The sequence below is a fragment of the Trematomus bernacchii genome, unplaced genomic scaffold (assembly GCF_902827165.1).
Source record: "Trematomus bernacchii unplaced genomic scaffold, fTreBer1.1, whole genome shotgun sequence".
NCBI classification, from domain to species: domain Eukaryota; kingdom Metazoa; phylum Chordata; class Actinopteri; order Perciformes; family Nototheniidae; genus Trematomus; species Trematomus bernacchii.
Window position 1 is genome coordinate 2,503,886 of NW_022987910.1, and position 13,274 is coordinate 2,517,159.

The 13,274-nt window shown below is 38.8% G+C and overlaps 3 protein-coding genes across 3 annotated transcripts; all 3 read left to right on the forward strand.

The window, feature by feature from the left end:
* Positions 1 to 213: 213 nt before the first annotated feature.
* Positions 214 to 2,949, forward strand: rflnb (refilin B). Its single transcript, XM_034115038.1, has 3 exons — positions 214 to 789; positions 1,221 to 1,315; positions 1,533 to 2,949. The coding sequence occupies exons 1-3, from the start codon at positions 595 to 597 to the stop codon at positions 1,894 to 1,896; spliced, it is 654 nt and encodes a 217-aa protein (XP_033970929.1). The 5' UTR covers positions 214 to 594; the 3' UTR covers positions 1,897 to 2,949.
* A 1,169-nt stretch (positions 2,950 to 4,118) lies between these two features.
* dus4l (dihydrouridine synthase 4-like (S. cerevisiae)) lies at positions 4,119 to 6,722 on the forward strand. The gene is made up of 6 exons (XM_034115152.1): positions 4,119 to 4,455; positions 4,729 to 4,850; positions 5,020 to 5,137; positions 5,453 to 5,575; positions 6,022 to 6,248; positions 6,364 to 6,722. Exons 1-6 carry the CDS (start codon positions 4,364 to 4,366, stop codon positions 6,627 to 6,629), a joined length of 948 nt encoding a protein of 315 aa, XP_033971043.1. The 5' UTR covers positions 4,119 to 4,363; the 3' UTR covers positions 6,630 to 6,722.
* Positions 6,723 to 7,220: 498 nt separating this feature from the next.
* bcap29 (B cell receptor associated protein 29) lies at positions 7,221 to 11,830 on the forward strand. Its single transcript, XM_034115153.1, has 8 exons — positions 7,221 to 7,337; positions 7,798 to 7,915; positions 8,132 to 8,232; positions 9,023 to 9,170; positions 9,255 to 9,390; positions 9,926 to 10,028; positions 10,137 to 10,237; positions 10,615 to 11,830. Exons 2-8 carry the CDS (start codon positions 7,824 to 7,826, stop codon positions 10,648 to 10,650), a joined length of 717 nt encoding a protein of 238 aa, XP_033971044.1. The 5' UTR covers positions 7,221 to 7,337; positions 7,798 to 7,823; the 3' UTR covers positions 10,651 to 11,830.
* The last annotated feature ends 1,444 nt before the right edge of the window (positions 11,831 to 13,274 follow it).

A 13,274-nucleotide genomic window follows, 5' to 3' on the forward strand; every position in this document is an offset into this window, starting at 1 on the left:
GAGCTTCAATGTGCACTTTATGCACAATACCAAGAAATATATCAACCTGATTTTACCAGGATCCAATTTTAAATGTGGGGCTGGAAAAGTTCCCATGACCAGCTCCGTCTCTGGTTGCCACTTATCCTGCATCCAATCAGGAGCCTGTACAAGCTCCAAAAGGCGTTTCCTTTGGTGTGTCTGGATCTGAAGGCCCCTGTGAGGGAAAATATAAGTTTGAAGACGAGCCGCGGGCAGCAGGGCTCCCTCAGCCTCTCTCTGCTTAGTCCTAAAAGCGGACAAACTTTCTGATCTTTTTATACACATTCACTGCGCCGGTGATGCTTTGATATTTTTGAAATCCAAAGTAAAGGACCTTTTTTATTTTATTTTCCTTTTAACCTCGGGCGCCCCTTGGACCGAATTACCGCCTGGTTGATTATATTTCCAGCGGGCAGACGTGCATCCTGTCCGGGGAGAGGTTAGCAGCAGTAACACCGTGGAGCATTGCAACAAACCCTAACGGATCGGAAAAACACTCCTGAGGAACTGCAATCTGTTTTTCTGTTGCAATCTCCGTTTCAGTCGCTGGACTTTTGCAACGTTTGACTAGAAATGGTTGGCAGGTTGAACTTGCCAAATGTATGTGAAGGAGATCCACTGGATATGAGCTGCAGGGCTGAGAGAGGACTTGACAGCCCGGACTCCGGGTTACCCCCGAGCCCGAGCCCCAGCGCCTGGCTGCTGCCTGTGTGTCCGGATAAAGGTGGCGTGAGCCCGGTGTTTGAGGACGAGGAAAGGGGCTCCCTGGTAGGTAATACTACTACCTGAGTATTGTACTGATCTAAGCAGTAATATATAAATTCCCTTTGCATTCAACGACCACAGATTCCATCTGAACATTTACTTGATACTAGTCTATAAGACGGCGTACTACCAGGAATTTAGTATTGCAATTGTGCTAGTTTCCACACATGCTTGTGCAAACGTAAAATGATCGTTTATCCTTGAAATTGCAGGGAGTCTTTGGAATAAATGTGTCCACTGCACACTGGACGTTAGCTCAGAAATTATCACATGTCAGTTAACCTAAATGTTTTTGGAAGTCCTTTGACAATGATTTTAACATACCTGCGAGAACTTGCTGCATGTTCAGAAAGTGGCTTTCTGCTCTGAATGGGCCTATGAGAATTTACACTATTGGCTCTGTTTTGACTGTGTGGCTGACTTCTGCATTGCAGGTTCCAGTTTTACCCACCGGATCTTTCCAGCAGCTACACCCATTGTCCTTTGGGGAAGGCATAGCACTTGATCCATTACCGCCAAAGGAAATACGGTAGGTTGGTTTGCTGCTTGATGATATGCTGCACCAAATGGAACACCCTGAGGAGTTGTTGTATTGTGTACCAAGAAAGCTAACAACTGCAAAGTGTGTAAATGAGCCAACAAGAAGTTGGAGTTGGGCAGACTTGTGTTGTAGTGATATTTAGTGTAGGTAGGATGCAGACTAGTTGTCTACAAAGTAAAACCATCACACTTTCCCTCCTTTACAGATACACCTCATCCGTGCACTACGACTCGGACCGCCACTTCATCCAGGCCCTGGCCCTGCAGCCCACTGGCCGTGGCCTTGAACACTGCAGGCAGACCATCATGGTGGTGCCCCACAGTACCTGGCGCCACTACAAGACACAGTTGGAGTTCCAGCCTCGCCATCGACCACAGCACTTCAAGAGCACCACCATTGTCTACCCCAAGAAAACCAGCGCCCTCTACACCACAGAGCTGAGCTACAACTGCAACCGACTATCTAAACGTTTCCTCTCTAGTGTGGAGCTGGTCGCAGAGAGCTCTCTCAGTGATGGGACAGGTGGCTGGGAACACAAGGGTGCTATGCCCAAGGCCCTTATACTGTAGCTCCCCTAAGGCTGGCTGCCATCGACCTGCTGTGTTGTCTTTTTACACTTGTGTAGCCTGTCATCTTTTTCAGTCCCCTTCCTAAACTGCAGACAGGAAGCACCTGTGCTGTGCGACGGTGTTACATGGTCCATACCTCCGCCTTTCAATGTGTGGTCTATCCATTGGAAAGGATATTTCATTTAATATTTCACTTTGCAGCTTTTTGGTTTCCAAAGGCATGCTCATGTGTGATTGTTTTGTAATGGCTGTAGAATAGGCTCATAGGACAGGGATGTGGTGAATGTGACATCAATTGGGCAATTATGAATTGTGATTGGTTTTCAATTTGAACTATGAGGCCTGTATCCACTCAGAACAAGTGATTCCAAACATAGAGAAGAGAGATAAAAGGGAAAGTAAAAATAAAATGTGATGCATGCCGGGGTTTAGATGCATGCTAAGAAATCTTAAGCTTATACACACTGTAACTGTTTGTCCACAGAGGATGTAGTGATAATACTCAACACACGTCTTCTTTCTTCACAGGGTATTTTGTGTTTCTGCACAACATAGACACAAACTAAGCTCCCACAAGCCTTCTTTCTGGCCATTGCTATGATTCATAATGTATTTTGTAAATGTTGCTAGATAAGGGAACTCTTCTGTTTGTTGAGATGTTTTACCCTAAACAAACTGATTTTAATGTGTCATGAATTCAGAGTTTACTGAAAAGTGGATATATATTTTTTTATATCATCTACAAGCTGCATTCCACTGCCATCACTTTCTTTGGATTTAAATTGTATTTATTATGTTGGAGTTTCAGTTTCTGAGATTTTATCAGCTGTTTAACGGGTCTCTCCACAGTCATGGCAAGGGATATTTTGTTGATGCCGTTTGAGTCTTATTGATGTATCTGTTGATGCTTTTATATATAAATATTAATCGCTGCAGTGCCAGTTTGAAATAAAGTGCTCATCAGTTCAACAATTTTGTATTTTATGAGGTGGGTGGACAGATTTCCTATAGATCTTTTCAGGTAGGAAATGAACGGGTACTTTTGAATCTGGGTTGCCCGCATTAGACCACTCACAGGGAGAGAGATATTTAGAATTGTGCTGCTCTGATGCTCTCCTGTGGCCAGAGAGGGAATTACAGAGGACTCCCTGTCATTCCAAAGTGAGGTTGATTCTTTGCTTCAAATCGAGTTTTCTATATTTAAGATCTTTGTTTGGATATAATAAAACTTGACTTTGTGATACATAGAGATAATTAAGATAACATGCATTTGGACTTTATTCTTAGTTCACAAAAAGCTAATCACATTAAATCCAACAAGAAATCTCTGTTTTTATGATTAATAAGTATGTTCTACCGAATGGATTCACTCACCACACCATTAGGGCTTATTCTATAAGTTCAGTGTTTGTTGAGCATTCCTTTGCGAGAGCGGTTACCATAGACTGTATAAAGGTGGTTACCCAGAAGATGCCTCCACCACTGGCAGTCTAAGACCTGATGAAAGTAGGTATTACGTGACTTCTTGCATAATTTCCTCGTATTTCACTTTTCCCTTTTCATTACACATCTGACCCATTGTTCCACCAATGGAGATGCTTTTGCACAACCTGCTAAGTATTGAGTGTATCAGTTAGAAAAGGCTGTTCAAAATTGTATTAACTAGATTTAATAAAGTGTCACTGAACCCACAGCATTTAATATATTTTCTCCAGCTTGTCTTCCATTATGTTTAAGGTGCCAAAATATTGTATTTTCATGTAAAGATAGTACACATAGGATGAATGTAAGTTGGTGCTCTAAGTGTCAAAAATAATGTAATGTTCGTATTTCTATCAAACCAGCTATGCCCTGTTTCTTGATGGCATTGGAATAGTTTGTACGTCCCTACCTTTATATATACAGTCTATGGTCCCTACACATATAATGAGCCAACAAACTCATGCTAGGCTTTTTGTGCGCTTCAGTGAACCAAAAGTTAAAAAAATGACACTTCCCCACAGCACCTGAAAGCAGCATTGCATGGTGAACTCATGACTGTATATCGCTGTAACATAAAAACACAATTTCAAGGGTTTCAATATTTTTCTTAATACAAAATGACTGCATGTTAAACAAACTGAACTATTTAAATTGTTTGATAGATTATGGTAAGGATTTGAAGAAAAAAAAGATAGACGTACACATCGATACATGTATGACGTATGGGTTCAGAGGTCGTAAACACGCCTACATTTATCTTCCGCATGTGTACTGAAAGTATCGTTGTTTATAAGTGATACGAAGTAAGCCTAGCAAAATATGTAGCTGTATGTGACTGTGTGGGATTTTACTTCGTATTTTCACTCTGTTCTTGTCTTTGAAACAATGAAATAGATGCAACGACAGAACCTATCCTTAAACTAAACTCTTGGATAGCTTGTGGCTTGTTATGCTAACTGGCTAGCAGACAGTATACATGTGAAGAATGGAGAATTCTAACCATAACAGCAGTATTATGGACATGTTTGAAAAGGGCAAGGTCCTGAAAATATGTGCTCCGATGGTACGATATTCAAAGTAAGTGGAGGCTGTTTTTATTATGTACTGGTAGCTATTCATTTAGCTATTTTTGCTTATAACCGTTAGTGAACCATTAACCACGTGAAATTCCATAAGAAAACACGTCCAAGTTAAATGCATAAGGTTAAGCAATTAACGTTAGTTTTCCTAATTTTACAACAGTTTGAAGTGCTCTGTGTCCTGCTTTAAACATGAGACATGCTGTAGGTACAACTGCCCTTTGTTGTGTGTCTGTTGCATACCATGCTTTATAAAGTATTTGTTTCATAGGCTGGCATTCAGGTCCTTGGTGAGGAAATACAACTGTGATATCTGCTTCACCCCAATGATAGTGGCTGATGACTTCATGCGATCAGTCAAAGCCAGAGACAGTGAATTCACTACCAATGAAAGTGAGTGGCAACATTAAAATGTGAGCATAAGCATTTTGTTTCTGTAATGTGCAAGGCCACTTTGAATGATTAGCATTTGTACACAAATATGTCAATCTTGCCACATAATAAATGTCTTGTTGAAACTTGATTTGTATTACAGTTGTGTGTTATTCCTTTTCCTCCTCAGGTGACCGGCCTCTGATAGTGCAGTTTGCTGCCCATGATGCCCAGACTCTGGCTGATTCAGCCTGTGTGGTAGCACCTTTCTCAGATGGAGTTGACCTCAACTGTGGCTGCCCCCAGAGGTACAGTCACTAACAGCAGGCCCTGATACAATATGGGCTCAGTTCATTTTTGTATAACTTTATTATTTAATCAACTGGATTTTATAGAGGCTCAAAAGCTCACATTTAGTTCATTTCTTCACTTCTAATAGAATAACAAAATAGTATGTTTCTGTTTTTATGTTATGGTTTTATTTTGAATATGAATTAAGTGTTACCCTGAAGGACAGTTCTACAGAAAAACTCTCTTAAACCCTTTGACAACTAAGCATGCTTGAAGATCTTTCCGAATGTTTTATCTCGGTTGTTTGGTTAACTTTGTTGTTGTGTTTTCAGATGGGCTACGTCAGCTGGGTATGGTGCATGCCTCATCAACAAGCCTGAACTGGTGAAAGACATGGTCACACATGTCCGAAACCAAGTAGACAATCCAAATTACACAGCATCCATTAAAATAAGGTAAACACCCTTCACCCACTTATAATATGTATTTAGTTATATATCTGATGTTATACTTCAGCTACACTACAAGGCTTATATATTGGCAGATATACACTTATTGCAGTTACATCATTATCTGTGAGACATTGCCGGCCAGAAATCATGTCAGTACTTTTTAAAAGGTCCTCTTCTGTATTCTTGGTCAAAATTGAATATATATTTAAAGGTTTAAAGGATTTGGATCAAGATTGTTTGTTTAAGTTATATGTCTATACTTAAAAAGACACATTACACCATCATTGTCGTAAATAATCCATTAATGTTTAATACTTTACATACATATTTCAATAATCAATACATGTAATTACATGTAGAATCCGTACCTAGGACCTGATGTGTTAAAAATCATGGTAAAAACCTAATAATGCCACTAATAAAAAAATGTAAATAAACTTCACCCACAGAATTCACAAGGACCTGAGGCAGACAGTAGATCTGTGCCAGAAGGCTGAATCAGCAGGAGTCTCATGGATAACTGTTCATGGCCGCACAGCAGAAGAACGCCACCAGACAGTCCATTATGATGCCATCAAGTTAATCAAAGACAGTGTGTCCATCCCTGTCATTGCCAATGGGGACATAAAGTACCTTCGTGATGTGGAGTCCATTCACCAGCTCACTGGTGTCGATGGTATGTTTGTTTACAACAAATCCCAATCTTGAACAAGTACATTAATACATCTAGACAATAATAATGACAATATTCCTTTTGAATTTGCTAATTTCTTGTTTGATTTGCTTTATAGGTGTTATGGCTGCACGGGGGTTGCTTGCAAACCCTGCCATGTTCAGCGGCTACGAGGATGCCCCTCTGGAGTGTATATGGGACTGGGTGGACATGGCTATAGAGCAGGGCACTTCATTCACCTGCTTCCACCAACACCTTATCTACATGCTTGAGAGGGTTAGCTCCATGCCTGAGAAAAAAGTTTTTAATTCTCTATCCAGTACCTCAGCTGTCATAGATTACCTCCAAAACACATATGGGTTGGTGCGTGATCTGGCAACATGAGAATATTAAAATGTGATATTTTAGATTTTAACATTTTAACATTTTCTTGTCTCTGTGTCTTTTTTTTATGCCAAATAAAACTGCTAAGCTATTGAGGTGAATCACTGATGTCTTTTTTATTCTGATAATTTCTCCCATGAAGCCAGATCTTATCAGTATCTTGTAGAATATATTCATTTGTAATAATTGCTTGTCTTAAACAGTGAGGAATAGGCCTACTACTGACGCTTGATTTCTTTTTTTCGTCTCACAAAATATTTATAACGTGGAATATTGGATACATACATATCACAGCATCACAACAAATTAATATCGTGCAATATTCCAAGTCAGCATCATGGATTGACTTTATATTATTTATTAGCAGTCTCTTACATTAGAAAATACAATTTAAATACATACAAGGTAATACTGGTACAGAGCTTATATTGTCTTTTATATGCTATGTGTATATTGTTTGCCTTGTAAAAAAAGAAATTAACAAACGACTGTGAAATTCTCCGCCCTGGTGATTTTTGATAACTGCCAATGAAATATTTTTATTCTGAAAAGAAAGGCAACCGGAAGTTGGATATTTAACAAACGAGCCGCCTTAGAAACCACAGGAACAGGAAGTGAGACGCAGCCAGACATAGCCTATAAACTTTCTCTGGCTGATTTCAGTACTATAGTTACTCTCTTTTAATTCGTATTTTTAGTAATTTGCTGGTAAGTTCTGCATCTTTAATTTTGAATTCTGACACAAAACAGTCTACCTTCTTGCCATTTTAAAGTGTTGAGCTTGTTAACAGTAGCTTAGGCTACTTCCTTATCGCCAGGATAGTTAACGATAGCTTTTAGTTAAGATAACGTTAGCTTATATTCACGAAGCATTGGATTTATGATGTAAAGAGTGACATGTTTCGTACATTTGCCACAGTTTGTGCCAGTGTGACGTAGACTGTGACGTGAGTTTGCATGAGTTTACGTATTGTGAACTGTGAACAGAGTGGATAAGAAGCTTAAGATACATATTTCTCAACTGAGGTTGCATTGTTGTCGAAGTGGAATTAAAGCCATTTGCGCTAGCTAAACCTCCCAACTGCTCTGACTGAGCTTTGTGTTCTGTATAGTCACAACACAGGTCTTGCCTGTTTTTCCTGATAGCATTCGTGTCTATATTTGTCAGGTTATCTTCAGAAGCTCCCACTAAAGATGACTCTGCAATGGACTGTTGTGGCCCTCTTTCTCTATGTGGAGATGAGCATTCTTGTCATCCTCTGTATACCCTTCATCTCAGCCAGGAGGTAAGTAGTAGTCTCCCAAAACCCTACATGTAGTTCATATTTGTATTGTCACAACATGATCTCATAATATACCCAACTGAAAGATAGGGTAAGCGTTGCACCTTGCTGGCATTGTTGTGATTTTGCAAAAGATTGTTATTGTATATTGCATAATGGAGGAGTCAGTGATATACTGTCTGTCAATAAATGCTTGTGTTTATGTGTGGGTGGTTACAGATGGCAGAGTATTTTCCAGCTGAGGATCTGGAGCTGTATGTCGAGGTTCTGGAACAAAGTGTTTCTCACAATGATTATAATACTCATTGTTCTCTTCCTTGGTAAGTAAAACATGAAGTGTGAACAGAATGTTTTCTTCATGTTGATTGATCATAATAACCAACCATATAGGGGACAGGGACCCTCAAAGTTGTCCCCTATTTAATTTCTACACTGCCTACAGACACAGTTATCCTCTTAAAAATATATATAAAAGTGTGGTTTGCTGATAATCTAAAGCTTATTAGAGTTAGCCACGATATTAACAATCTTAGTAATTTGGGGGTCATTTGGTCCCAAAAATGTGTGTATTTTATAAGGTAGACACTTCTTTACCTCATGTTGCCATCACTATTGGTCGTGCTACAGCAGTTTTCTGAGTATGTTTTGGATGAATCCCTGAGCCATACACAGCAACAGGCAGAGCGTCACTCAGATCCCTTTACTATTGTCTTTAACATACACCTTCACATGATTTTGCACCTCACCGTTTTGCTGACTTGTTCTTCCCTATTATGTAAGTTTATTTAAATCTTCTGTCAGTCATGTGATGATAAACAAATGGTAAAACTGAAGTAAGGTTAAGCAGAAAAACGATAGGCAACATTAAGTATTCATATGTTTGGACTAACCTGCCCAATTCACTAAACCTGCACAACATGAGAGATGTCTACCCTACAAATTACTTTAAAAAATAAGGACAAAAATAACTACATATGTATTTTGGACATTAATGTTCATCAAACCACTTTCTTGCACTCTCTCAAATAGATTGCCTGTATGGAGAATTACATCAAAATTCCCCAGTATAAAAGGTCTAACTCTGTGGTCATTGTCTACTTCTTTCTTTAGATGCAGTGCGTGAGGTGAGAAAATATTCAGCTAAAGATCTTGGCACCGATGCCAAGCTGCAGCCCAACATGTTCGATCACCTCCACATGAAGCTTTTCAGAGCCCAGAGGAACCTCTACATCTCTGGCTTTGCTGTCTTCCTCTGGCTGTGAGTCTTTGTTGTCTTTTACTGATACCATAACATATCAAATGTGTTTCCCAGACCCCTGTAATTCCCACTGTGTTTTTGCAGGGTCATGAAGCGAGTGGTCACCTTGATAAACCAACTGGCATCAGCGTCTGGCAGCACGGCTGCTCTTCAGCTGCAGGCTGACAACGCTAACCAGGCTGCCAAGAAATACACAGAGGACAATGAGCTGCTGAAAAAGGTAGGCTGCACATTGGTTCGGCATAGACTACACTAAATATGTTTTATATTATAATGCAAAATCTTCGTCAGACAATTAATAAGTCTGACACTCTTCAAATGAACAATGTGTACCTGACTTCTGAAAGCGAACAAAATGTGTCGGACTTTATATGTTGCTTTTTTTGCTTATAATTTAAACTCCTCTTGCAGTGGAGATTCTTTTTAGACATTGTGAGACAGTTTAAAACATTTCCAGTTATTTAAGACCAGATTCCTGGGTGTTTTCTTTCTTTTAACATCCAATCCTCTTGTCCAGGTGAGTGGCCAATGGGTGGTCAGAGTCAGACTTTAGTTAATGTACCTAATGTTTTTTGAAAGTGTCCAGAGAGTCAATTGACCCCACCTATGTTTGAGACACTTATCTACCAAAGCCTCATACTTCGTTTGCTTCCCTTCATTAACCATCTTTAAATGTGAAGACACACTGTGAACATTTCATCTCTATCGTAGCAATTAGCTTGACAAATAACTGTAACTGTGATAATCATTTTCAGACTCTGATGGAGGGGAAGGGCGATAAGGCTACTGCAGAGGGCATGGAGCTGTTGAGGAAAGAAGTGGAGAAAATGAAAGAGGCGCTGAAGACCTCAGAAGATGGTAAATATCCATGTACATGTGCAAATATCCTCCTTCATGTTAAATGGTTTTCACACATCGTCTAAAATGTGGCTTCCCTATGTTAACGTGTGCTTGTTTCCCCTTTAGCTGTGAAGAAGTCCCAGTCCGAGGCAGATGTAATGAAGAAGCAGACAGATGGTCTCGCCAGGGAGTACGACCGACTGCTGAGAGAACATCAGGAGCTCCAGGTGATGCTAGCTCTTAAATACAGCTGGTTAATGACTTGTTGGGTCATTCGCTACCTAGACATAACAGTTTCAGAGAGCAGTTAAACCTAATCATCATCAGGCAGGTGGGAGGCTTCTCCGTATATCAAGTTTTAGGAAGCCTGTCCATTTCATTATCGGCTAAAAGTATGTTTCCTTAAGTGCTAGGTACTATGTTTTGACATAAAAATACTGTTAATTCTAATGAAAGAGTTTAATTTAGAGTAGATAGAGGGAATAGACTTTGTTTCGTTATTACCATTTCATTTGTAAAGGTTAGTGAAAACCCCAATGGATTAATGTTGCTTTACATAATGTTATATCACTTTAACTGGCATTTTCTTTCATTTTCATTCCAGAATCTTCAAGATGGTGAAAACAAAAAGGACGACTAGTTATCGTAAAGTCCTTTTAAGGTTGACTTTAACCCAATCAGGACAGAACCAATGCAACAGGTGCTTGACCTTCATATAACACCCTGTGTGTCAGAGTGCATATCACAATACCAGAATTTGCCACTCTGAGGTAAAGCCTTTTTTAAAGCATGGAGTCACGTTTTTTTTTATCAGGACATCAGATTAGCTTTGATGGTTTATTTGGAGTAATGTTGATGGTGTCCTGTTTCTGACTGGTGCTGTTTGATCTAGATAATTGCTTTTTTCTTCTAGTCATCACACGAGGGACTGTAATTGGAGAGTTTAGCCAGTAAGTCTGATCACAGAGCACTTCATATGTTAAAGAATTGTGCAACAAGTAGGGCTGTTTTATGGTTTGTGGCATTAGTTTTGCAAAGGGCACAGCGTAGGGTCCATCATTTGTTGAAAGCTTGAGCAGTGACAGCTATGAATGTATTTTGATACTGAGGATTTGCTTTTTTGTTACTGTAGCAGGAACACCTGCCACTTTAACAACATTATGCAAAGTCGTTCTCTGCTGCATGGCTGAGCAAATATATAATGTAATATATTTTGCATGTACAGTTGCACTTCACTCATTTTTGCTTTATTCCAGCTGATTTTATGTACTTTTAAACATAAGTAGTGGTGTGTTGGATTGTGGTTTGAGATTTCCAACATCCAGTAAATACGTTTGTTATTCTTTTGGTTTCTTACTTAGTTTAAAGTTGTAGACTTGACTTGAAGAAAATCTGACGTAATAGATCTGTGGATGAAACTGTATATCTGTAGGGATAGAAACCTTATGATCTAACTGAAGGTTTACACGTCTTAACTTGAACGTTCCAATTTGTTGTGTATTTTCTGCACTGTGTGTTTCATGCGTATAATAGTGAGAGTTGCACCAGGGGATTTACTGTGTGCTTCCTGAAAGGGGCTGTATGTTTTTGTTATATCACCTTTATCCAGAAAGAGCCTTGAAACTGAGGTTGTTGTCAACAGATGCTTAATGTTCCCCAGCGTTTTTTTTATAAATAAATAAGGATATTGGGCTTACAAAAGTTACTTTCAGGTTGCATAAATGCCTTTTTAAGTTGAGTTTGGACATTTCTTCGGAAATCAGACGAAAGTGCCTTTTAAGGTAAATGTTCACTTTGTTAAATAAAGATACCTTTCTTTATGTTGTGCCTTGTTTCAAATGAATAACACCAACACACATTGGATATTAAAAGTTTTATTTTAGTATGACATTTAAGATATTCTTTGAAATGTTACAAAAATAATCCAGAAAACTATTTATATTCTGATTTATTTTTGATGCAAGTAAATGCATCACTGAGATTGATAGTGACTTCCTTCCTCTACACGTCATTCTGAGTCTGTACTAGTGGCCACCTGTGCCTGAAACTTAAACCTGAATGTAAAAGACAATACCACATAATGTTAACAAAATGATACATATCCATTGTGGAAATAAAGTCTTGCAAAATGATAATATGCTATAAATGTACACTAAACAATTGTCATGAGATACAATAGCTAGGCGATTTTTGACGGATTTCAAGAAAATGGGTTTCTTATTATGGGATAAAGCTGTTTATGAAAACAGAATTGTTTAAAAAACCTGAGAATAGACCATGATATTTATATGTGTGGGTTTTGGCACAGGAGTTCATACACACGCAAAAATACACACAAGAAAATACAAATGTCTCCTAAAGACAGACCGATCAGTGAAACATAATGTATAGCAATGGCTTTTTTCACAGCAGAAACATAAATGGGCATTTCCTGTGGTCACACACGGAGGAATATTTTGCCCTATTATTAAAACAACATACAGTATATCTTTATATATCTTTTCATTAATGTTCTAACAGTACACATTCTGCCTCTTCTAAGGCACATCACATGGCAGACACTAGCAAGCATTGACCTCAACCAGCGGTTTAAACAAAATGGCTGTTCAAAAAGACTGCCTGCAAAAGTGAGATAGAGATATTCTGAGCAAATTCTATCTAATCCTAGCTATCAGCGTTGTGACAGACTGTTGTGTACTGTTTATTCTTGATGACATTTATTTTCCTTTTCAATACCAGATTTAGAAATGAGTAAATTAGGGCTGGTGTTGTCTAAAAGCAAAATGGAGGAGCATCCATTAGACAAACGGGTAAGCAAAACTCACAAAAATACAATTTCCATTTTTAGCGTATGAGTACCAATGGAACAAGTTCACATCCAAAAAGTGCACAACACAAACTGCAATACAATTACACTTTGGCCTAAACTAAATGACTACAGTTTAAGACTTTTTTTTCTAAATGAGTGTAAAGACTTCCACTCCTTTACAAGTCAAATGAAATGGCATTCAGATATCTGTTTAAGATGTGAGACATGATTTAGAGAGGTAACTGTTGAGTGAATGAGGCACACGTCAAAACAACATCAGACAAGCCTTCTGAGCGTTATTGAAATACATATTTCCATTTCCTCATATAACAACCTGTTTGAAAAAAAAAAATGTAAGGCCTTATTTCATCCTCTCTGTTTGAATTTGGTGTAGTGCCTCTAGTTTATAAGGCCACTTATCCTCCTCTGTCCACGACGAGTGATGACAGGAATAA